Raw genomic sequence first — 27,016 nt, forward strand, 5'->3', positions numbered from 1 at the left:
TTACAAAATAAATTTTACTGAGAAAAATAGATGCACAGTAAAAGTAGAATATGGTCAGAACACATGGACAGGTTACAGGATCCTAGTGTTTGGAGAGAAATTCTTAGGATGGTGAGTAAAGAGGACTTCCTAGAAGGTTTTCATGAACTGAGCCCTAAAAGAGCAGAAGGGCAGCTTTCCAGTGGCTTCCACTGAGGAATACGGCCCTCCCCCAGCAACCATTAGCTGCCTATAGCTCCTTCTCTATGACTTAATGTTATCGGGCCCAGTCCTGTGCAGGTTGCCACTGTAGCTGTGAGTTCATGGGTGCAGCATCCACATCGTGATCAGAAGATAGTATTTCACAGCACCCCTTTCTATCCTTCAGCTCCTATATTCGTTCTGCCCTCTTCCCTGATATTCCTGGAGTCTTGGAGGAGGTGATCCAGATGTCCCACTTAGGGTTGAGTGTGCAACAGTCACTCATGCTGAGGGATGTCACATAACAGTCACTTATGCTGAGGCATGTTCAAAAGTTACCCTTACCCATCCTCATGCAGGAAACCCTATTTAAATGCAGTGAGTCACAAAGAAACAAACAAACAAAAAAAAGGACATGGAATTTGGAGGAGGACTTGTTGGGAAGAAGGAGGGTTTGAGTGGGAGGAAAAAGGGGAAAAGAGGATCATGGGGAGAGACGATCAAAGTACAATATATAATTACACGTATATTATATAACATAATTATATTACTGTATAATGAAATCGTGGAAGAATTTTTAAAAACAAGCAAATGGAAAAGAGAGCAGAAGGATTAAACTGAGAATGGAGACAAAGGCACTCAAGGCAGGGGTAGTGTGGTGTACATGAGCAACAAGGGGTGTACTCTCAAGGAACATAGGTTGTGCTGGACAGTTTTAGTTGTCAGCTTGACACACTGGGCTTGAGGGAATCTCAGTTGGGGAATTGCTTCCATTGTATTGGCCTGTAGCCGTGTCTGTGGGGCATTTCCTTGATTGTTGGTGATGTGGGAGGGCCCAGTCCACTGTGGGTGGTGCCACACTTGGGCAGATGGTCCTGTATTGTATAAGAAAGCAGGCTGAGCACAGGTTAGGGGAATAAGCCAGTAAGCAGCACTCCTCCATGGTCTGTGCTCCCAGTTCCTGCCCTGAGCTCTTGCCTTGGCTTCCCTTGATGATGGATTGTGCTTGTGAGCCAAATAAACCCTTTCTTCCCCAAGCTGGTATTGGTCAGCATGTTTTCATGACAACACTCTGAAAGCAAACTAAAATAGAAATTGGTACCAGACCTGACCCTACATGTCTGGGAGGATTATGGAAATTTAGGGAGCCTTGGTTTGGAAAATCCTTGGAGTTCAGTGGGCTAGTCTACAGAAACTAGGACAACAATGCTGAATGAGGTGTAGATGATAGAGGCATGGCTTGTGAAGCTTCAAAGGGAAGCAAAGACTCCATCAGGACTGTTTGAGCAGAATTAAGAAGAATTAAGAATTTTTGGAAGTGAAATCTTTTGTGCTGAGGCAATTGATGCTGGTCAGTTGGGGCTGAAAATCAGCTGTGAGTAACAAGAGACCAGCAGCTGGCCTGAGCCTATCAGACAAGCTGTGTGTGGTATGAATGGCAGAACCAGAGGAGTAAAGCTGCCCAAGTCCTTTGGAGCCCAGAAGATTGTGCGTGAATCCTAGATGTCCAACACTGAGCAACTTTGCTGGACTTAGGTGTTGCTTAAATGTGTTGAATCCTTCCCTTTTGAAATAAGATAGTACTTGTCTTGGATTTCACAGGAGCCCACAGTTAGAAGATTTTAAAAGAGACTTTGAATATTTAAAATATTTGAATTTTTGTAGAGACTGTGAAACTTTAAAGTTGTACTGTCTTATGTTGTGATATTAATATTGACATCACGCCTTGAACATAAGAAATGGAAAGCTTGTGGTTTAATAGTGATGTGTTTGTGTGTCAAGTTGACAAAGGAGTCAGTTGTGCTGGACAGCTTTAGTTGTCAACTTGACATACCTGGGTAGAGGGAGTCTTAATTGGGGAACTGCCTCCATTGGATTGGCCTGTAGCCATGTCTGTAGGGCATTTTCTTGATTGTTGGTGATGTGGGGAGGGGCCTAGTCCACTGTGGGTGATGCCACCCTTGTGCAGGTGGTCCTGTATTATATAACAAAGCAGGCTGAACACAAGTCAGGGAAGCCCCCAGTTTTTGCCCTAAGTTCCTGCCTTAGTTTTCCTTGATGATGAACTGTGCTTGTGAGCCAAATAGACCCTTCCTCCCCAAGTTGGTATGCATCAGAGTGTTTTCATCACAGCAACATGAAAGTAAACTAGAATATAGGGGATCTGACGTGGTCTTTTCTCTAGGGGTATTTAGGAAGTATGGAAGTAAGAGACTTGATGAATACGCTGGAGAATAACTTTTTAAATGTTCATACCAAAGTAGAGAATCTGAGTTTTAGCGATAAGAAATTAGTAGGAAGTAAACTACAAGAATAAAAAAAATTCTGTGCCAGGCATGGTGGCGCATGCCTTTAATCCCAGCACTCAGGAGGCAGAGGCAGGAGGATCTCTGTGAGTTCAAGGCCAGCCTGGTCTACATAGTGAGTTCCAGGACAGCTTAGGCTACAGGGAGACCCTGTCTCAAAAAGACAAAAGAAAAAAAAAATTCTGACCACAGTTGAAAAGTGAGCTAGTCCAGAAAGATACAAGAGGAAGAGTGACCTACTGGGAGGCTACTCAGACCATCTGGGCTATAATCCAGCTTTCAGAGACTAAGAAGGGGTTAGAGGGCAGGAAGGAGGCCCAGCACTTATCACCATATTTGATGATGACCCTCCAGGTTCCAGTTCATGTAACCAGACAGGGGAGCATACTTCCACTCCTGCACTACTCCTAGATTCCTAAACTTCCCTTGATTCTTACTCGCTAAAGTACATTTTCTCTCTATAAAGGGTTTGAGTAGCAGCCATGATGGGTTACTGCCATGATTTCATCAGAACCATCAAGCAAAATGACACTGTCTGCACCATTCATCATTTCACATAACAGATGAAGGTACCAATGCCACCTGATAGATGCCTTCCACCGCCTGTCTCAACATTTATCAAGCAGAGATTTTTGCCTCAGTAATAGTCTGCTGCTCTGGCTTTGTCTGAGGCAAACCACACACACACACACTATGAAATTGGCCTATTCAAGGCCCGGGCGTTGGAGGCCTCACATGACCTTGATGTCACACACATGAAAGAACTGAGCTCAGCAGAACTAGACAGAAAGTGTGGGAAGTATGCTGCAGCTGGTGAGGGGCAGAGACCATGCCAGAGCGACCCTTACCCAGGCTTTGCCTCTTCTCCCTTAGAAAGAACATCTATTGATTCTGTGAAAGATGGCCCTCTGACTTCAAGATACTAAAGTCAATTCTTATGCTTAGTTGAAATCCTTACTTTATCTATTGTGGGAGAAAAACTTCCTAACTTGCTTCCCAGCCTTCAAAACCTTACTTCCTCATTTTCTGCTTCACACACCACCATGGTCATCTGAACAAATCATAGAATGAGATGCCCCTCTGGTGAGGGGTTACTCTTGCCTCCTCCAACTCCTCTAAACCCAGCCTTGCTTTGCCACAGCCCTTCCCTACTCACTAATTCCTCATCTATCGACTGCCCCCTACTGGCTGTGGAGAGGAATCAGAGATAACAGCCCCAGAGACCACAGAGATGCAAGTCCAGAGCTCTTACCTCCATCCAACTCTCAACCTTGCCTGCCTCCTACACTCCCACCTGTGCTCTGCCACACGTGTCTTACTGACTCCTGGGTGGAAGATGCAGCCCATTAACTTCGTATCTTCTCTCTTGCTCTCTCCTCAGTCCGGAATGAACTTTCTCCATAGGTCTCCCACTAGAAATTACGCAAATACTTTTCAAAGGTACTGTACTTCAGTTCTTGAGCTAGATCTTGGCTATATGTGGATTGTTAAGATCCCTGAGCAAAGAGCCCACGGTCAAGGAAGAGGAAGAGACATTTTAAAAAGCTCATTAATCGAGGGTATGTGGGGATATAAGGAAAATTGGCCCTTATTTCAGTCTACAGTAGCAATAAAATGCTGTCTGAACTACTTCCTAAAAAGTCTAGCTCAGATTTCTCTCTCCTAACACACACACACACACACACACACACACACACACACGAACTGTATCAATGATATTTTAAAAACAGAATAGTTTTGATCAATAGTTATATCATCCTAAAAAGAAAGATTCCAGAAACCTTACCCTCTGTACAGAATCCAGACAGAGGAAAAGGGGAAGTTTAGACGTCAGCGACACTGAATTGAGCTACATAATAAAGAGCAGAGCAAAGGTGGGAAGGAGAGAAGAAACAAAGCGCTCCGTGTAGATTGAGCTTGGGGGGACAGTGAGTCAAATGAGACAGATATTGAAGGACTGACTGTTGGAGATGTCAGCGAGATATATTAGCAATGCAGTTGTTGCTACAGTTCAAATATGCTTAAATGGTCTCCCAATGGTGCATGTGATTAGGAGATTGGTTACCAGAGTTGTGCTCTTGAGAGGTCCTGTAGACTTATAAGAGTTGGGGCATCATGGGACATCCTTAGGTCCTTGGAAACTTGGAAAGTCTAAGTAGGTAGTTCTCTTGTAACCCCCTGAGTTCTCCAGAGAGAGTGGTTATAAAAGAAGCAAGCCTTGCCCCACCCAGTATTCACTCATGCTCTCTCCTCTCCCTTACTCCCTCTTTTCCTCCCTCCCCTCTCCTTCTCCCCCTCTCTCCTTTCCCCTACCCACCTCTCTCTCTGTGTTTATTGGCTCAAGAAGTGATTGCTTCAGCTGGTGCACCCCCATCTGTCATCTATCTTCTGCCATAGGCCTCTCACAAGGGCACACCTGGTGAGTCTACATCACACCATTTGAAATGGGAATCTCCAAAACAGTGAACTAAACCAGCCTCTTCTGTATATAAGTAGCTACATCATCTGTTCCATTTTAGTCACAAGAAGCTAGATTGTGAGTTGAAAAAGAGTCTTACAGGAAGTTTTGCTATATGCTATTAAAAGATACATCCTTGGATCTCTCCTGAGACAGGTTCTAAAGATTGAGATTATTTTCAATGTTTTTGAACACCAGGTTTTGAGTGCCACATTTTGCTAAGAGGGCACTACCAGGTGACTGGGATCACTGTGAATGACCTTAGGGTACTTAACAGACATAATGGTTAAGTTCCTCCATGACACGAACCCAGTTGTATGACTTCCATGTATCCTCACATCCCCAAGATTGCAACAATGGTTTCTTAGGAAGAATTTAATAGCAGATGCTAATGCAAGACTGTCTTTTTTTCCATGATTCCATAGTACTTCCATATTTGATATTTATTAATTTTATGCTAATTATTTGTTTTTATTTTATGTGTATGAGTGTTTGCTCACATATATTTAAGTGCACCGGTGCATGCAATGCTCTCAGAAGAGGGTGTTGGATCCCCTGGAACTGGAGTTATGGACAGACAGACAGTTGTTAGCCACCATGTGGGTGATGGGCACCAAACCCTGGTCTTCTGCAAAAGTAGCCAGTGCTCATAACCTCTGAGCTATCTCTCTAGCCCCATTTTGTACTAACAATTGGTTTATACTATTCAGCATTCCATAAATATTTGCTGAACTACCATTACACAATTTGGCAAACATATAGTAAGCTACTATGCCAGCATAGTCCCACTCTAAATAAGGTGTTTACACTTTAGAATCAATATGGCTTGTATGCATCTTAGTTTTTGTTTGTTTTCATTTTTTTTGTACAGAAAGTCTATTTGATATTTATTAAACTTAGTTTCTCCAGCTATGGTTTGGCATTATACAAAGCATCTTAATGACACAGCAGAGTTAAAAAGATTTTTACAAATTGAAATATGATACCCTTGTCTCCAAATATTTTAATTGCCATAAATTTGTTTAAAAATACACATTAAACGCATGTTTGACACTCTAAACTTTCTATAATCTCAATACCACAAAATACGTATAATATACTATACAGATGTGGAAAATCTAGTTAGTATATAATACTTTGCTCACCATTAACAGCTTTATTATGTGAAATGCACATACTGACTTAGAAATCCTAGCTTTTGAGCCCCAAAGTACCTCTGAAGTTTAATGTATTGCAACAAATAAAAATCACAGCACATAACTGAAATCTTGGTTGAAAAATTTCAGATGCCTAAATAGTTTGGATAAAAGAAATGTAAGACAACGATCTGAATCACGCACAAAGTAAAGGCATCCTATCAGTAACGATACCTTTCTGCAGAATCAACAGGTTTATAACTTATCAATGCATTACTCCCCTCCAAAACCCTCCCTAAATATCAAACCATTATTTACCAAATAATTTTAATTTCAAATAAAAGGATCTTCAATAAATATATAAGCATCTCTACCCTCCATATACAAAATTTCTTAAGATCATTCAAAATGGAGGCTAGATAGAAAGTTCCCTAACTGTGCTTACCAACCCCACATCTGGCCCTCAAAAGTGGTGTCTTTCCAGACCCCGCAATCGAGCCACTTTCTGTTGGTGAGCCCCCTCCCCTGAGTGCTGATGAATGTGCGTGCCAGTGATCTGAAAGTTGTGTGCATGATGGGGATGCTTCTTGAACAGCAACAACGAACTCAACAGTATGGGTATCATGACATTGATTTGAAAGGCAGCATTTCCAAACTGATATTTTTCAGAGAGGAACACAGCAGGTAGAAAATTCCGATGGCTAAAAACAGGAAAGAACCTCACAAAGAAGCAGCAAGAGGTCAGAACGAAGTATCGCTAGAATTTCTGGGTGGGAGCTTTTCCAGGCTCATTTAGAGAGTGTCCTCTGCATAAAGATGGTTTATGGTTAGCTGAGCAGTGGTGGCAAGGAGAGGCCCATCGTGATTTCCTGAAAATCAACTTCTTTACATGCCAACTATTTAAGCTGCTAGTTAGGATGCTTAAACATCTACATGCCTTCATTGAGACTTCACTTGAATACCTAATTCTGTGACCAAATTCTGCTTAAAAAGGAGGTGTAGCTGCTCTTTTCTATTCCCTGTTCTGGGGACAACAAGTTCTTTTAATAAACTGTGGGGTTTGTGTGCACAGTTCAGCAGCATCCTTTTGCTTTGTTTGGTTTTTACAGGGTTAAATGGAGGGCATGCTGACCTCAATTTTTTTTTTTTTTTTTTTTTAGAACATGTAGCCTAGATGATCTGGACTCACTATGAGGCTGGAGAATGGCCTTGAACTTTTAATCCTCTTGCACCTACCTCCCAAGTGCTAGGATTACAGGTATATGCCACCACATCTGATTTAAAGGTACGCTGGAGATCAAACCTAGGGTTTCACACAGTCTAAGCAAGCACTCTATCGAATGAGCTACATCCCCAGTCTTTTCCTGTGTTGTAAAGATTTGGATCTGCTTGGAACATATGCTAAGCTATGAATGGCATATAAAGAGAACTCAGTCATTCTGGGACTATGTTGTTCATTTTAGAAGGACTCAGAAATTATTAAAACACTAGCTGTGTGGCCTTCCTAATTCATCTTAAATTAACACCTGTGTTCTAAAGTTCCTGGCTTGTTCTGGACTTTATAGACTTTGACAAAGGAAACAATAAAAGGAAAAGGGAGGGAAGTAAGGAAAAACAAAGGAAACAGGTAGAAACGAGTAAGGCCCACCGCCTCACATGCCAGCCAAAGGCACATGTTTTAGACCTTTATATTCAGTAACCCACCAACAATATACATGTGATAGAAATAAATTTACCACATTAAAGAAGCTATGAAATCTTGTCCAATTCCAGATCAAACTGATCTCTTTAAGTATCCCAGTTAGCTTCTAATTAGCTTAAAGTGAAGACTGTCATGACAACAAATTTAGCAAATTTAGTCAATAAGATTTGATGTAACCCAGGATCTAGCTTTTTAAAAGTGTAGTTTATTATTGTGGGGAAAAAGGATTTATACATTGCTTCCATTTCCCCACTTACAAATGGTATGAACTAATTCATTGTCAGTTCAACTCTAAGCAAATACAATTTCTTCCATTTGATGTTTTCACATATAGAACTAACGAAACCTAATCATACCTAAAACATCCTACTTTAAAGCTAAAGAAACACCTTGTAAATGAATAAAACAAATTTAAAAATACAAAGAACATCAAGAATGGAGTTTGTTCTACTTTACAATGACTCCACACACCAAGTCAGACATGAGGGCAAGTCACAGACCTTAGCTAAGGAAAGGCTCTGGAATCTTCCCTCCACCTCTATGTGCCTATTTTATTTCTGACTTGTTTATACTCACAGTCAACCTCCTGGCTTAGACACGGGGCTCATTATGAATTTTACACCTACATCTAACTACCATGGTTGCCTTGGTGACTCTTGTTCTACCCAAACAGCCCATTTTCGTGTGAAAGGGTTATTTACTTTAGAGATAAAAGGAAAATTAGTTCCAGAAAAGGATTGGTTGGTCTGACCCTAGACAGTAAAGCTAAGTGGCAGAAATCAGTCTAGAGTCCTCACTTTCATTTATGGACGTTCTCCTGCCTCAGACAATTTAAGCTAAAAGACAGGCGGGTTTGCGAGAAAACAATTTTCCATATATCAGCTATGGAGGAATGTGCCTAGGGATAACTGAAGGAAGGAATAGTCTAGACTGTGGCTCAAAAATAGCACCAAGATAAGTTTGTGACTGAAAAACTGTGATTGTAAGGACACTACAAAAGAAGTGTGAAGAGAGTCAGATTCTTTCTGAAAATACACATGAGAGGCAACACACTCTTTATGAGAGAAATGTATAATCTAGATCTCTTCATAGAATCTCCTGCGTTCAAGATAGCGTGAGCTATCTGACCTATTGGAGGATTTATTGTGACCACAGTTTATCAGTAAGCACAATAATTCACATTTTAACCACTAAGGCTGGTGAAAAGGATATGAAACCAGAATTCTAAGGCATCTGCTCCATGATAAATCCGGGCAGACAGCACCGAAGACTTAAATGCTGAAAAGTGGCATTTTACAAAAGCTAACTGTACCTGCCTGATACTCTCTCTTACATCTGGGCTGGTTGCTTTCATGATAATGGAAAACGCATTTGCTCACTCTGCTAGTATATTGGGGCCGAAAGTGCCAATAAATATACTCAAAAAATCCAAAATGTTGCTAGTTTTTACACATCCACATAATAAAAGTGCATAGATGAAGTAAATAAGAAAATACAAGGCTATGCGAATGGTATTTTTTAAGAATTAAAAAGGTGTTCTTATTGGTAACCAATTAAATGTTCACCTTGCCAAAAATGACTTAAGAGAAAAAGAATTACTAGACTAAAAGTAAGGGGAGGGTCCTAAAAGCCTTCAGAGAAGAAAAGCAAGGATGTGGCTCACACTTCTGGGGCCTCCACCAGAAACAGCCACTCAGCGGGCTCTGAGAACAGCCTGGCTTCAACTACAGGGAGACGATGGGCCAGCACAGGAAGAGAATGGGACTGAGACACTGTGTGATTAGTATGAGCCCTTGTATAAAAACACCTGGGGACAAACACCTAAAGCTTGGATGTAAAGAGTGGGAAAAAGCGAAGGATAAAAGATGAGCCAAGAAAACTGAACAAAGAAGAAAGGACATAACCACAGGACACCTCCTGAGCCGGCTGTGAGCACTGTTACAGAGTCCTGTTAACATGAACATGGAGTACTGTTTTCAATAAATGTGATGTAACCCTCTTCCAAAGGGAAAAGGAAGTGAAAGTTGGGAGAAAGGAAGTAATAAGTTTGCCAAATCCTTAAAAACCATAATACAAAATCAATAGATATCATCTAAATTTGACACCTCAATGAAAAAACAATGAACAATTCATGGCCACCATTAGAACCAGTTCAGTTATCTTTTTGGCTTTCCTATTTCCAAGCTGTCAGTGAAATTGTTGGCACAATATGTGACTTATTTGGCAAACAACAACAGCCGCAACAACAATATATATTAGTGCAAACGACAGGCTGAAAACTTGAAGGACCAGTGTGTGATCTGCCCCCTTCTTTCCTGGCACAATGACTAGATGTTCACAGTATACATTGCCACCAGCTCAGGATGTGGCCATGAGGACAGCTGGCAAGAGCCCCCAGCTGACCCACTCAGATTTGGAGTCTATGTGTGTCTCACTATTCCCAACTGCTGCTAGTTACTGGTGTGAAAGCAAGTAACGGGAGAAACAGCTGAGAGAGTTGTCAGGGGCTGATTCTGCAGAGCAGGGTTGTGGAGCAAGAAGATGCTGTGAAGGAGAAGATGCTGTGAAGGAGCTCATTCCTTTTCACTGCAGGCCTTTTAGGTCAATCTGGTCTTTAAAAAATAATCCACACTAGCTACAGAATTGTATCTTAAGAAACCAGATCAACACACAAATGGAAATGTAAGGAACCAGTAGATAAGGAAAGATATAAGTTCCCTACCCCATGGAAAGTAAATACTTTCCACTCCATTCCCAAAGAGAGGCACCTCAGCGCTTCTGGACCCATCACCAACATACCCCAGGACAGTAGAGTGACCTTCCTAATAGGCAAGTTTAGGAAAAAACAGGCTGCTAGGCTCAGCCCTACAAAACACAAACATCTGTACAAAACCCCCTTAGCCTTGTGATCGGATTAATAGCATACCATAAGGCCTGCATTAAAGCACCTGATAGAGGCTTGTCTCTACTTTCTAGTTCTCATCCACATATGTAAGTAATGAAAATATTGAAATAATAGAGAAGAAGTAAAGCCGGTTTTCTAAAGATACAAAGCATTGTCTTTGCATTTCTGTCACATCTGATCAGTTTCCCTGGATTGGTTTTGCATTCACTGTCAGAGTCTCACAGAAAACTTTTGTGTCAAAAAGTAGGACCAGGGCTGGGAAGATAGTTTGATTAATAAAGTGTTTGCCTTCAACCATGGGGACCTACGTTTGATCTCCAGAATCCACATTTAAAACAAAAACAAACAAAAACAAGCTAGGCATGAAAGAACATGCTTGTAATTCCAGAGCTTGGGAGGAGGTGACAGGCGCATCCCTGGGGCTCACTGGCCAGCCAGTCTAACCTAATTGATGAGCTCCAGGTTCAGTGAGATATCCTGTCACAAAAAAACAAGGTGGGCAGCACCTTGATGAATGATACTTGAGGTTGACTTCTGGCCTCCGTATGTGTGTACACACATATGCACATACTCCCACATACACAGACAGGTACACATGAATACACATGTATGCACAAACATGTACACACAAATACACATAGTTGGGCCCTATCTGGTGCCATAGTTAAAGAAAATAGAGGTTGAAAGAATCACGAAGTTCAAGATTAGTTAGATACTTCTGTTTTGATGAAGTAAAAAGTAATTTAAATAATCACATGTAACAATGGTGTAATACCGAGCAAGATGCACAGTGATGATCAAATTAGGAGTCCTTTATTAACAGCTGGTGGTCAGAGAGGGGGCTAATGCCCAAAAGAACTCTTGACCCTGAGGAGAAGCAGGGCAGGGTTTACAAAGTGTAAAACCACAATTACATCATTCCAGGGGCAAAGCCAATAATCATAGTTACATCAGATCACCATAGTTACACCAGACCAGGGGCAGGTCAGTTAACAAAGAGGTTTTCAGTTAACAAAAACTTCTGATAAGGAATAAACTTTCTCAGAATTGTAGAAATTCCATAGAGATGCAGGTATAGCTGGGAGGGAGGATGTGCTATCTGGACATGCTACCTGGCCACTTGTAAGTTTCCCAGTATTGTAGAAACAATTTACTCCCTGAAACCACCTGCATGAGGTGTTCTGCCTGTCTGGCTGCAGTGGAAATGGCTGCACAAAAACACGGAGTAAAGCGAAAGTCAGCTAGAATGAAATGGAGTTAGTTTTGCCATTTCAATGGTATCCATCCTGCAACAGCAATCCCACTTTCCCATTATTTAACAATGTACTTACTTCCATCTCTGTATCAATTGATTTTGTTTCTGGTTCTACTGATTCATAGATATTTTCAGTTGAAATAACTTCTGGAATTGCCGGTAATGATATTTCAGCTATTTGTGCAAGATTAGATAGTTTCTCATGAATTGAGATGACTCTAAAAATAACAAATACATATATATGTATTTTATTTGGAAAGTTAAGAAGGATATTGGTTTTAGAATCAATAAGATGTGTAAAGTAAGCATTTATTTAACAGTAAGGTTTCTGAAGTCCCCAAACTTCATCCTCATTTAATCATTCATTCAGGAAACACAAGCAAAGCAACAACAGTCTTAAATCTCATGATGTTTACTTAGACACCCAGGTTACATTGCAACTTGGCAAGGGCACAATGAAAGCAAGGTACCTACCCAAATTACTCTGAGGATGAATATAAAGAAAATAAATGTTTATATGGACAAGAAACTGTTGGGAGCTATTAATCCATTATGTACATAAGCTGTGGCAGGCTTGCTTGTTTACTGAGTTTGTGTTTTGTATACCAGTACCTAATCTGCCAAATCAGGAGGAATGTGTTTATATGGTGGAGCTCACAAAACAAGTATTTGACTGCTCCTTGACCCTCAGATACAGGTGGGAAAAACAGCTGTTGAAACTAATTGAGTTCCTCCCTATAAAAAGGCAAGCTGAAATAAACCCAGGCTGCAGTCTCTACTGACAGCCCTCCCAAGTATCTTTTCTGTCTCTTGTTTTTTCTTTCAGTCCTCACTTCCCCTTTCAGGTACTGTCCATCTTGGCTGGCTGGCACCAGCAAGAAACTCTAGGCAATCCACAGAAGATTTACTCTTATGTAGATTGTAATGGCATGCTGTGGTTGTCTAGCTGACCCAGGATAAAGACTATGGAAGTCATCAAGGACTTGATAAGGCCAATGAGCATGCAACCCTTTAGTGTGTGCATGTGTGTGGGGGGGTGTGTGTGAGTGTGGGTGTGGGTGTTAGTGTGATAGAGGCAGGGAGAGCAGAAGTAAAGAAATAGGGGAAAATGAGCTACAGAAGAGGTAGAGGGCACAGTGGCTGTCCCTGATGATGCTGCAGATGGACAAGCTTGGGGGACTAAGGTCAGTGAACATGGGATGCTCTGAGAACAGAGGTGGACAGTGGTGTGGAAGCCAAAGGTAGAAGGACTTGTAATTGTGTAAGGGATGACTTACAATATGGAAAGAATCTGGACTAAAGACTTTTACTTAATCTTGCACCAAAAAAAAACTACTGTTTGTAACGTAGACAAGTTTGTTGAGCCATGTGCTCCCTGTGACCTGGACACCTGACCTTAATCCCTCAGGGCACCACCTTGCCTTTTACCCAAGATAGTGAATGAATGTGAATGTGTTTGAATTATTATATCAAAGCATATTCATTTCTATTTTTATTCTCATTGGAAGCAGTGAGAATAGAAGACTGTGTGTGGCATTGTGTATATGAGATATTTTAGGCCTGTGGTCAAATGGCAAGATTCTCTGACAAGATAAGGGTAGATCCAAGCTTGTAGTTCCCCAATTCATGCTGGAGAAACTGTTTAAATAAAATTTCTGGTGTAAACTGGGTTAGGAGCATGGTTCCATGAGAGATCTTAAAGAGGTGATTCTCAGAGTTTGGCTATAAAACTAAAAGCTAAGAGACAGGCCGATTCTTTATTCAGGTATAACTTTAATGTTGTTTAGAAACACCACAGAGTTGGAAGAGGCAAAGGTCACCTGCATGGCCCTTAGTGACTCCATCCACTGGAAGAGCATAAATACACACAAAGAAAAGGAGGACCATTATTATGCAAATGAGTAGATGATCCAAAGAGCTTAGTGATGTAGGAGAATATACAAGAATTTCAATTCTCCAGTGTCCTACAGCATCTTCACCTACAACATGGTATGCTAACTGTTACCTCACTGATTGTTCTTGGCAGCAAAAAGTGTGTGTGGGGGAAATCTATATAAGAGAATTAAAATTTATATAGTAGGTATTCCTTATTCCATTTTTCTGTTAAAGGCAACGATTAAAATGTAAAGATTTGTTGTTAAGTTTGTTTGGAAAACTTGCTCAGTAAGAAAGCTGGCTGTATCCAGTCATTCTAGAAAAGGAAAGATGGGAAAATTATCCACCCATTGGAGAAAGAACATAGGATGTGGTGAGTCACACTTGCTCCTTCACAGGGAACCTGGCCCACATCTTGGCCCTTCCCCTTGTCCTGTGGCCCTCTGCAAGTTGCTTAGCATCTCTGAAACTCGGATTCTGTCTGCTAGGCTAGACTCAAAAAATACTCTGTGTAGTTGACAAGGCATTTGTAAGGAGGAAATAGCTTAATTGTATATGCTTCACCATAAAATGTCACATAAAGGGAAGGTGGCATCCTAAAGCCCATTCCTCATGTTAGCACCTAGAGAACAAATTCCCATTTCTTTTTCAAAAACAATACAGGATGGAGGGTGCAGGTCAGCAGTGCAATGCTTGCCTGGGATATACAGGGCCTCATATTTAACTTTTAGCACCTCAAAATAAAAGCACAGCTTTCTGTTATAACACTTGGTGTTATAAGAAGAATTTGACATTGAGTTGCAGGTTGTTCATGAACATCTGGAACCCAGAAACCACAAGGGCTTCCTCATAGTAAATGCCCAGAGCAGCTTTCTAAAGAGTTATCTAGGCCCCCACAAAGCATCTGGGCTATGAGCAAAACTTCCCACTGTGAGCAAAGGAAGACTGCTGGCGCCATGGACTGTGACAATCTCACCGACAAGAGCTTGTCCCCACTTTCATAACTTATTGCTGATTATAAGCACAGCAACATTAAGGAAAATTCAAATTTTGGAAGAAGCCTATGATCCTGATGTCTTTCTATGCTGCAGATTTTATAATTATGTTAACCTTGTGGGTTCTGAAAAATAAATAAATAAGATGCCTGCAGTGTTTCTGGATTTACAAAGCAAATGTAGAACATCTTGATTTTGTTGCTTCTGTATGCTGGTAGATGACCTGGGTATTGGTTTTCTACCATTTTGCTTTAAAAGAAAATAAAAAAAAAAAAGAAGAAGAAATTGAGTAACTGAAGGTCTGCCAGCACTCGAAGCAGCTCTTGTTTTATTCTCTTTCATGAGAGGGCCAAAAAGTCCTGTGACCTGAAAGCCACAGAACACAAGCAGCACTCTCCAGGGAACATGGGGAAGCAAGAGGTCTCCCTCCACCCAGCCTTCACCAGACCACACAGGGCAGAGAGCGAGTTTTGGCAGGCACCGGTGCTGTCATCTTCCCAGAACACGTTAGTCTATCACCAGGCTCAAGGCCAATGACCATGAGAAAGCTAGGCGAGGAAGCACTCTCATTCCTGTCTTATGATGGAAGAAAGGGAGGCAGAATGCAACAATGGAGCTGAAGGTAAATTAAGACAGAAATTTTTTTTTAGACAATGTAGTCAAACAGGATAGGAAACATAAAAAATAAACATGAACAAAACTTAAAGAGTGGTCCTATTTGGTGGAACTAGTGTAACAGGATGGTGGAAACACAGGGTTTGACTTTGGAAACAGTGTGAAATCAAGTTGAGTTACAGAGGGAAAGAGGATGAGAGCTGGTGGAGTTTACATCTGACTTGCCACCTGACAGAGAGCCATTATTTTGCCTAAGTCTTGATTTTAATTCAAACTTTTATAAGCATATATGTATTATACATTGCAATGGGTTTCATAAAGACAGCTTCTTCCAAGCTCACCATGAACTCTGTATTCATCCTGTCCCCTCCCATCCCCACAGTGTATGCCTCTGTATAAAATCTAGGATCCACAAATCAGAAGACATGTGATACTTGTCTTTCTGAGTCTGGCTTATTTTGCTTAATATGATTATCTCAATTTGTATCCATTTTCCTGCAGAAAACATAATCGTTTCTCCTTTGTGGTTGAATAAATACCTGCTCTATGTAAATAACATGTTGTCCATTCATCTGTTGATAAACACCTATGCTGATCCCATAAATTTGCTGTTGTGAACAGTGTTACAATAACCATGGATGTGTAAATATCTCTGTGTTACAGTGACTTAAGAGTCTGTGACCCAGAAAATGTTCCTCTGACCCTGTGATGACAAGCCATGGACCTGCCTCCTTCCCATGCTCTGCAAAGAAGCCACTCCCCTTCCCTCTTCCACCCAATCGGTTGACTATAGCCGCTTGCAGGGGAGGGGCTAAGGGTATAAAAGCTGGGGAAACCAGGTACAGAGCCACAGGATTTATGTCTGGGTGTGGACTTTCAGCATCAGCTGTGAATGGGGGGGGGCACCCGCTTGTCTGTAAGTAAACCTGCACCCCAAGCTCAGTTAGCAAGTCCAATAAACTCGTTAAGATTCTTCAAACTGGGGTTTGGAGAATTTTTTTCCTCAGGCTGTTGCAAGGACCTTGGGAGAAGGGAACTGGATGCAACATGCACCTCCCAGTAGTGAATTTGACTTACAATTGGCGCAGCCTGGCAGGATACGACACAGCTGAGAATGAGTTTTGGAAGAGCATTGATGATGTCCCTGATATGGGGAAAGAGACCAACAACTGAAGTAAAGTGGAGTCAGGGGAGAGTGTGGGCTGAGGAAATGTTAACCTGGTGGGCCATTCCCATAGGCTTGTTGGGGGTGGCTGCAGTGGCAGTTAATGCAGTGGACAGTGAGATATGTAACTAGGGTGAGGCCTTCTAAACAGTTGGGGGCGATGGGAGAGATCCCAGGGTGGCAGCCATCTTGTAGATGGTAGGGGGTGGCATGCCTGCTTGACTGGTGGGGGCCACCACATGAGTATGGAGAGGCCCTGAAAAATCTCTGGGAGTAGCACACCAGGGACAGAAATGCCAAAAAGCAGTGGCAGAGATTGCTTGGCCACTGCTATTGAGAATAAGAAATCTGTCCCAGGCAGAGGCCTTAGCCAGAAAGGAAACTGAAGGTGTTAGAGAGGAATTAGAATGGGAGAGGGATATGAGGCTGGCCTCTTTGGTACTGGTCTCTGACCTTGCCAGTAAATTAAATAAGAGAGAAAAGGAGATGGAGGTGCCATGTTGTTTTTTACATCTAGGAGGTCAAAGGGGGGGGGGGCACCAGATAAGAATGATAATAAAAGGTCCATCCTGGGATCCTAAAACCTGGAACCCCTAGGAAGAGTCAGGCAGTGAGGAAGAAGGAAGTGACCTAGAGATAGTGGGAGATGCTCCTTGGGTCTGACCTCTAACTCAAAGAAAGGGAAAATCCATGGTCCAGCATGCAGATGGAGGTCTTAACAATAGCCCAGTGTAGGAGACCATGGTAATCAGAGAATACTCAGCACCAGAACTATTAGAACTGGGAAAGACATTTAAACAAGCTATTAAGGAGCCTGTGGCCACCTGGCTTGTGAGGCTATGGGATATGGGGGCAGATGGAATCATTTTAAGTTCTACAGAAACAGAGAAGTTAAGCAACATAACCACTCATCCCTCTTTGAGACAAAGACTTCACAATTTAAGACAACATGAGGGAAACCAGTCGATGATGGATTGGCTTATATGAGCAATTTGGGATACATGGGTATCTCCAGCTGAGATTCCCATGAATATTAGAGACTGGAAAACCATTGAGGAAGGACAGGCTCTGTTGAGAGAACTGGACATGAGGGAAGCTGTATTTGATGCCCAGTTCACGGGCTCAGACAGGACAGTGTTTACAGGAGACTTAAGAAAGAAATTGATTCAGCAAGGCCCACAAGACTGGTATGGAGCTTTGGTGGCAGTGCTAAGCCCCATGGTCGCATGTGACGTGCATGAGGCTGGTGAGGCTCTGGCAGATTTAAACGATTTAGACCAACATGTAAACATGGTTTGAAAAGTGCTGAAGCGAGAAGACACAAGAGAAAACAGCTGAAACTCAGCAAAAGGGCCCCCTCAGTGTCTCCTGAGCACAGATGTGGGTGGATCTGCACAGAGCAGGAGTTGCTAGGGACAAGATAGATGGGCAGCCAAATGCTGTGCTGGTGAGTCTGTGGAGGGCTTTAAGATCTGACCAGCAATTCACCATAGAAGTAAGAGAAACGGGGAACCTGGAGGTGCGGGTAACCCCAACTGCGCCCCCTGCTTCAGAGGAAGGCAGTCTCATTGGATGGAACACACCCAACTGCTGCCTTGAAGGGGTGGCCAAGGTTGCCCAAAGGTGAGGGCCATACTGGGTGACCAGAGGCCACATGTCGAACTGAGGATTTATTGGTCCCCCACTAATATACAAAACACATGGGCCCTAGTGGATACTGGGGCAGAGTGTCCATTAATTCATGGCAATCCCCAAAAACATCAGGGCCAGTGGATAGCAGTGGATGGGTATGGGATAAAACCATACAAGTAAAGCAGACTAGACTCATTCTGGGAATGGGCCATTATCCACCCATCCCCCCAGGAGTACAAGATGTGCATCTCTCCCCTTCAAGAGAACATTTTGGGGGTGGATGCCCTGCTGGGTCACACCCTACATATTACTGTGGGAGAGTTTCAGTTGAGGGTGCGAACAGTAAAGGCGATCACTCAGGGGGGTGGGGGGCAAGATGGGAGCCAGTCAAATTGCCCACCCCATGGAGGATGGTGACTATCAAACAGTACCAGCTGCCTGGGGGTCGAGATAAAATTACTGAAACCATCCAGGAGCTTGAGCGAGTAGAAGTTATCTGCCCAGCCCAGAGCCCTTTCAATAGCCTTGTTTGGCCTATCAGGAAGCCAGATGGCTCCTGGAGAATGACTGTAGATTACCGGGAGTGAAATAAGGTGGTGCCTCCCATTCATGCAGCAGTGCCTAACATTGCACTGCTATCTGATCAGCTGGTGTAGGAAATGGGGTCCTCCCAGGCTGTGGTGGACCTTGCTAACTCATTCTTTAGTATTCCCTTAGCAGCTGAATCCCAAGATCAATTTGCATTCACGTGGAATGGACGACAATGGATTTAGAGTACTTCCCCAAGGTTCCCTCCACAGCCCCACAGTTTGTCATGGGATGTTGGCCAGGGACCTGGTCCTGTTACCCTGCCCTCCTTCTGTAAGGAGGTTCCACTACATAGATGACATAATGCTAACACTGAGCGCCTTACAGATTTAGAAGCTCATTTAGGGAACATGCAAGTGCACCTGAAGGAGCAAGGATGGGAAATCAACCGGCACAAGGTACAAGGGCCCGGTACAGTGGTAAAATTCTTAGGAGTTTTATGGTCAGGCAGAACTCACATGATAACCAGTGCAGTGGTTTAGAAAATCTTACAATAACCAGTACCAATAAATGCTAAGCAGTTACAGGTATTTTGGGGACTTCTCAGGTATTGGCAAATTTTTATACCTCGCCTTGCTCAGGTTACCCGCCCCCTGTAAAATCTAAGAAAAACAGGTGCTACATGGGATTGGGATGTAAAGGCCCAAGAGGCCTTTGAGCAGGCCAAGATATTGGTTGGGCAAGCTAAGCAGCTGTGTTCCCCAATACCTCAGTGTCCCTTCCTCTTGGAAGTCACCAGAAGCCCTGAAGGTTATGGTTGGGGCTTGTGGCAACAACAACCTGAACAGACGGTCCCAATTCGGTTCTGGTCCCAGTCATGGAAAGGGGCAGAGTCCCGGTACACAGCACTAGAACAGCCACTGCTGGCTGTGTACAAAGCATTGCAACAGGTGGAATACATTACAGGCTCCACCCCCCATTACTGTAAAAACTGCATATCCCATAAAAGGATGGGTGGAGGGCCTGTTAGCCAAGCACTTGTCAGGGGTGGCCCAAAACCAAACGCTGCAAAGATGGCATGCATATTTGCAACAGCAAGGGGTGGTGTCAGCAAGCCTGATCACCAATGCCATGCAAGCAGTACTAGGACCAGTGTCATTTCAAGGCACAGAGCCTCTCCCTCCATCTCTTATAGTTGACCCTCCAGCAAGACCTGACCGAGTGCTAGAAGGGGCTCCCCCAATTCCAGCTGGTCTACCGATGGCACTAGCAGGGGTGCCAGACAAGAATGGGTAGCAATGGCAATACAGATGAACACTGCCACTATGTGGTTAGAGAGGGAAGAAGAAGAAAGCAGTCAATGGGCTGAATTGAGAGCTGTATGGATAGTAATAATGAGGAAGCCTTGGCCAGTTACAATTTTTACTGACAGTTGGCCTGTGTTCAGGGCTTAACTTTATGGATGGCTCAGTGGGAGAAAGAAAACTGGCAGGTGATAGGATGACCCCATGGGGACAACAAGTGTGGAAGGACATACATAATAAAATGCAGGAGGAGATAGTGCCCCTGGTAGTTTGTCATGTGGCTGCCCACTGCCTGGTGAGTCCCCCTGGAATCAGGAAGCTGATGCCCTCACCAAGGTGAGGGCTATCTGCCCTCAGGTTCCCCTAGAAGCAGCTCACTGGATTCGTATCAAGTCGGGCCACAGAAGAGCCAACACAGGGTGGAGAATAGCCAAAGCAGCCGGCATTCTGGTAAAATATGCTGGCATCCAACAGGCTGTCCAGGCCCGTGAGGCGTGTTCCCGGTTATGGCCCCAGAGGATGGATGCCATTATGGGACATGTGCGCAAGGCAGCTTCTCCTGTGAGAGACTGGCAAGTAGATTATGTAGGGCCCCTGCCAGTCAGTGAGGGGTGTAAATATGCTCTCATTTGCATGGACAATGCCACAGGCCTTTCCTTGCGAGAAAGCGACAGGCAAAGCTACTATTAAGAGGCTTACTGAACTCAGTGTCATGTATGGGTGCCCAAGGTGAATTGATAGTGACAGAGGCACTCATTTCACAGGTACAGATGTGCAAGCTTGGGCTAATAATCGGGTTCAATGGTATTTCCACCTTCCATACAATCCTAACCAGCTAATTATCTATTGGACCTAATGCCTGCTCCTAGGGATGGAACACACATCTAGTGTTGTAGACCATGCCAACTCCCTGTGGCAGGAGAGGTTATAGGGCCCAGTGGAGAAGCCACTGCAATTGTATTGTTAGATGGATGTGACACATCTACTAAAGTACCATCCAAGCATTTGTGTTTACGCCCATGAGCTGTTATTGCAGTTACTGTTTACATGTTCTTGCTTCTTGCTGTTTGTGTTTTTAGCATGATGTGAGCACAGGAGAGGGAGAAATCTAGCTTGGACTAAGCTGGAAACTCTCTGCCACTGGCTTTCATAGTGCCAGAAAGTGCTATGCAGATGGCTGGGGGAGAATTGTTCCCCATTATCCTGTTCAACGAAGGACCCCGCATGCTGCACTATCAACATGCAAAGCAAGATGCTCCTGCTGGTGCAATAGTGGCTTTTCTAGTGTATGTACAACCAGCTAATTATCGATTGGACCTATTGCCTGCTCCTAGGGATGGAACACACATCTGGCATTGTAGACCAGGCCAACCCCCTGTGGCAGGAGAGGTTATAGGCCCCAGTGGAGAAGCCACGGCAATTGTATTGTTAGATGGATGTGATGCCCCTACTAAAGCACCATCCAAGCATTTGTGTTTATGCCCATGAGCTATTATTGAAATTAATGTTTACTTATTCTTGCTTGTTGCTGTTTGTGTTTTTATAGTAGGTGGAATACCACTACATTGAGCCATCAGCCAGCCCATGACAAACAGAGGATGCAGAGACTTGAAGAGTCCAGTACCCTATTACAATGGGAGAAAGGTCACCCCACCCCCTCTGAGGCTCAGGGATATTCATGGAAGAGGTGGGTGGAAAACTTATGAGAGCCAGAGGAAGGGGTGGAGAGTGTGATCAGGAAGATGTTCCTCTGACCCTGTGATGACAAGCCATGGACCCACCTCCTTCCCATGCTCTGCAAAGAAGCCACGCCCTTTCCCTCTTCCAGCCAATTGGTTGGCCATAGCTGCCTGCAGGGGAGGGGCTAAGGGTATAAAAGCTGGGGAAACCAGGAGGCTGGCCCCTAGCATTTTGTAGGACTTTCGGCATCAGCTGTGAACAGGGCACTCGCTTGTCTGTAAGTAAACCTGCACCCCAAACTCAGCAAGTCCAATAAATTCATTAAGATTCTTCAAACCAGGGTTTGGAGAATTTTTTTCCTCAGGCTATTGCCAGGACCTTGGGAGGAGGGAATTGGATGCCACCTCCCAGCAGTGAATTTGACTTACGAAGGCCTTTGGACACAAGAAGAAAAGTAACTGCACTGGATCCCAAAGACAGGGGTGGACCTCTTTTTTAATGTCCTGTGTCCTTTGTCTTAAGATTTGGTGTAATATATTGTTTTTAAAAAAAAGTCCTTTGGGTCCACACCTAAGGGTGAGACAGCTGCAGCAGCATATGGTAGTTTTTAATTGTCTGAAGAACCTTCCTATGGCTGGACCAATTTATATTCCTATCAACAGAACAGAAAAGTTCCCTTTCCCCTTATCTTCATCAGCATTGGTTGTGTATTTTCTTAATGATGTCCATTATGACTGGGACATCATCATAATTTCATTTCATATATATTTCATTATGAAATGAAACTATAATGTAGTTTATGTTTGTGTTTCTCTGAAGTTTAAGGAAGTCGAGCATTTTTTCATATATTTATTGGCCATTTAGTTCATTGTTTGAGAACTGCATTTCATTGTTTATTGATTGGATTGCTTGAGGGTGTTTTGGTATTTAGTCTCTTGAGTTCTTTATATATTCTAGGTATTACTTTTCTATCCAGTGCACAGCTATCAAAGATTTTCTCTCAACCTGTAGCTGTCTCTTCACCCTGGAGACTATTCCCTTTGTTATTCAGGTTTTTAATTCCATTTTCCACTTGATATCTCTTGAGTTATTGGACTCCTTTTCAGAACAATCCTTGCCTGTAGGGATGTGTCCCAATGTTTTCCTCTAATATTTTCAGAGTTTCAGGACTTAATTAACCTTAAGGCCTTTCATCAACTTTGAATTTTTTATACAGAGTGAAAGATAGTGATCTAGTTTCATTCTTTGACAACTGGACTTCCAGTTTTCTCAGAACGATTTGTTGAAGAAGCTGCCTTTATCAACTGCATGTTTTTGACATTTTTGTCAAAAATCAGGTGACTATGCCTGCTTGGGCCCTCTATTCTATTCCATTGGTTTACATATCTGTCTGTGCCAGTACCATGATGTTTTTACTATGGCTCTGCACACAGTATTACTTGAAACTAGGTATTGTGATAACCTCCAGCACTGTTCCTTTGGTTCAGGGTCCCCTTGGACACACAGGATTTATAGTGTTTCTATAAGAATTTTAGGACTGTTATTTTCTATTTCTACGAAGAATGTCATTGGAATTTTTATGATTGGATTTAATGTATAGAACAATTTTGACAATACAGCCATTTTCACTATATTAATTCTTCCAATTCATTCTTTTCAACTTCAGCTTCTTTCTTTGGTGTTTAAATGTTTCATTGTAGAGGGTTTTTTTTTTTACTTCCTTAGTTGTTTATTCCTATAGTTCCTGTTTGTTTTTTGTTGTTGTTTTGTTTCCATTCCTGTGAATGAGATTTTTCTTCTGATTTTTCTCTCAAGCTACTGATTTTTGTAGGCTGATTTTGTACAGTGCTACTTAGCTTAAAGTGATTATTAGTCCTAAGATTGTTCTCATGAAATCTTTAGGGTCTCTGGTGTACAAGATTGCATCATTGCTAATAGAGATAATTTGAATTCTTCTTTTCCTATTTGCATCCCTTTTATTTCTTTTCCATGTTTTATTGTTATAACCAAGATGCCAAAGACTGTACTGAATAAGAGTGAACATCCTTGTCTTGTTCTTGATTTGAGTGGAAATGCTTTGCAGTTTTTCCCACTTAGTATATGCTGGTTATAAGTTTATATGTAGTTACAACTACGTATGTAGTTGGCATATGTTCCTTTTATTCTTAGCTTCTTCAGATATTTTATTAGGAACAAATATTGGACTTAGTTGAATGCCTCTTCTGCATCTACTGAGATGACCATGATTTCTGTCCATGGGTCTATTAATATGATGTGTTATGCTAATAGATTTTCAAATGTTGAACCATCCTCAGGTATCTGGAATGAAGCCCACATGGCCATAGTGACTGATCTTTTTGATCTGTAGTTGAATTTAGTTTACGAATATTTTACTGAGCATTTTTGGATGAATTTTTACCTGGGAGTTAAGCCTACAATTTTCTTTTTCTTTGTTATATTCCTTTCTAATTTTGGCACCAGAGTAATGCTGGCTTTGTAAGATGAGTTTGGTGTCATTCCTTCCCATTTTATTTTGTGGAATAATTTGAAGAGCACTGGCATTAGTTTTTCTTTAATAGTCTGGTAGAATTCAGCAGAAACTCCATCTAGGCCTTAGATTTTATTGTTGAGAGGCCTTTTTTTTTTTTTTTTTACTGTTTTAATCTCATTACTTGCTATACATCTATTTAAGTTGTTTATATTTTTCTTTGATGTTTAAAGGTTTCATTGTAGAGGCTTTAGTTGAGGTGTGTCATATGTGACTAGAAACTTTTTTGGTCATTTTTTAATGTGTCTAGAAATTTATCTATTTTCTCTAGATTTTACAATTTATTAAAATATAGGTTTTCAAAGCATGCCCCAAATGGTCCTTTGGATTTCATTGCTGTAGTCTGCATGTCTCCCTTTTTCATCTCTAAACTTATTAATTTGGTTCTTTTCCTTTCAGTTAATTTGACTGAGGGTTTGTTACGCTTGTCTTTTTCACAAACAAACTCTTAGATTCATTGATTTTTTTTTTTGGTATCGTTCCTTCTTATTTTCATTCCACTAATTTCTACAATGATCTTTATTATTTCTTTCCATCTATTGATTTTGAATCCATCATTAAGTTATTTATTTGATATTTCTCTGATTTTTAAAATATAGGCATTTATAGCTATAAACGTCCCTCTGAAGACTGCTTTCAATGCATCACACAAGTATATCATGTTGTCATTTTCATTCATGATTCTAGGAAATTATTTTCTTAGTGTTTTGAAACAGGGTCTCACTCTGCAGTCCTGGTTGGCCAAGAACTTGCTACGTGGACCAGGCTGACCTTGAACTCACAGGTATTTGCCTGCCTCTGCCTCTGGAGTGCTGGGATTAAAGGTGTATACCACCATGCCTGGCCTGATTTCAGGAATTTAAAAAATTTCTCTTCTGATATCTTCAATGACATACTTGGTATTCAGTACTGTGTTATTCAATCTTCATGAGTTTGTATTTTCTGTGGTTTCTCTTGCAATTGATTTTGAGTTTTATTCCACTGTGAGCAGACAAAATATAAGAAATCATTTCAATTTTCCTGTATTTGTTTGGACTTGCTTTGTCCCATATATTGCAGCCTATTTTAAAGAAAATTCCATTAGCTGTTGAGTAGAATGTATATTCTATAATGTTTGGGGGGAAATCATCTGTAGATGTCTGTTAATTTGATCTATAATGGCATTTAACTTTTTAAAATATTTTATTATTTTTTATTTTATGTGTATGTGTGTATTGCCTGCATGTAGGAAAGTGCACCCATGTCATGCGATGCCCACGGAGGACAGAAGAGGCTGTCATATCCCCTGGAACTGGAGTTACAGACAGTTGTTAGCTGCCATATGGGTGCTGGGATTTGAACCCGGGTCTTCTGCAAGAACAACCAGTGTTCTTAACCGCTGAGCCATCTCTCCAGCCCCTGGTGTTACTCTCTTTAAGCTTTCCTTATTCTTTCTTTGTTCTGCATTTCTGGAGTTTCACATATGCTGTGAAGGATGGTTCTTTTCTGATCTTATCTGTTTGGCATTCTAAACACCTCTTGTATCTGGATGACTTTTTCCTTCCCTGGATTTGAAAATTCTCCTGCTATGATTTTATTGATGTTCCATGCCTTTAGCTTTACTTCTTTTTCTTTCATGCCCATGACTCATACATTTGGACTTTTAGTTGTGTCTCATAGATCTCACAGGTCCTGTTCTTGCTTCTTATTATTTCATCTTTGTCAAGGTCTGACTATTCTAATTCATCTGCTTTGCCTTCAAGCCACATTCTGTCTTCTATTTGATCTATTCTAATGTGAAGTTTTCCACTGAGTTTTTATTTGACTTGTTGAGCTTTTCATTTCCAAAATTCAGTTAAGACTTTTTTTAGTATCTATCTTCATTGAATTATTTTTTCATATCCTGTATTAACTTTTTATTTCATTCAGTTGTTTATTTGTATTTCCTTTGAATACATTTAGACATATATTCATGCCCTCTTTGATTTTGTTGACCATGCTTGTAACTCAACAGCTACCCCCAGTCCATGTGCTCAGAGCAATGGACTCAGTCATTGACAGTACAATGATAACTGCAGAAGTAATCAAAATTGATGGATACACTCACTACAGAAATACAGTAATATTCAATTTAAAACAATCAACACTCAAATATCAACTATTTGGGGGAGTAAAGGAACAGGAATAGTATGGCAGGTACTGATATTTGTTATTAAAGGAAGAACTGTAAAGGGGACCCCCATTTAGTCTTGTAGTCCTGAATACTTCTTGGAGACCCTGCCATGCTGTCTTTCCTTGGCATTAATAACTTATCTAACAAATCTCTTATCCCAAAGGATAATTAATCTCAGTGCCCCTTTTGAACTTCTAAATCTGAGACCTTACAGAAAGTCCAGTGCATATATTCTGAGGTTCTCTATGTCTTAAGCCAAGGTTTCAACCCTCTGCCATTGTATTCACCAGTACTGATAGGAAAGCACTGCCCAGCTGGGTTTGAGCCCTGGAGAGTGGACTCCAAACTCTCCTGTCCTGGTTTCTGAAGTTTCCTTTCTTTCTTTGCTACAAAAACTAATGTTTTACCACCATCATCCACTAGTAGAGCATCTGCTCTCCTAATATCCCTGGTTTATTTCCCCCAGAGATTCTAGAAGTCTACACATAGGTTCCTCTGCCATCTTCCCTCCTACAGCCATGCACATATGATATTCCAAACACACTAAATTATAGGTAGACTATACTACAGCCAATACCTT

The 27,016-nt window shown here is 41.8% G+C and overlaps 1 protein-coding gene and 1 pseudogene across 1 annotated transcript in view; one reads left to right on the top strand and one right to left on the bottom strand.

The window, feature by feature from the left end:
• Positions 1-27,016, bottom strand: part of Cfap54 (cilia and flagella associated protein 54) — a 372,605-nt gene that overhangs the window by 40,275 nt on the left and 305,314 nt on the right. Inside the window, exon 66 of the mRNA XM_029563104.1 lies at positions 12,019-12,160. Coding sequence (XP_029418964.1) covers positions 12,019-12,160 — 142 coding nt within the window. The remainder of the gene's footprint in view (positions 1-12,018; positions 12,161-27,016) is intronic.
• LOC115070188 lies at positions 22,139-22,274 on the top strand (annotated as a pseudogene).

This window comes from Nannospalax galili, unplaced genomic scaffold, assembly GCF_000622305.1.
Source record: "Nannospalax galili isolate Female #2095 unplaced genomic scaffold, S.galili_v1.0 scaffold734, whole genome shotgun sequence".
Lineage (NCBI taxonomy): Eukaryota > Metazoa > Chordata > Mammalia > Rodentia > Spalacidae > Nannospalax > Nannospalax galili.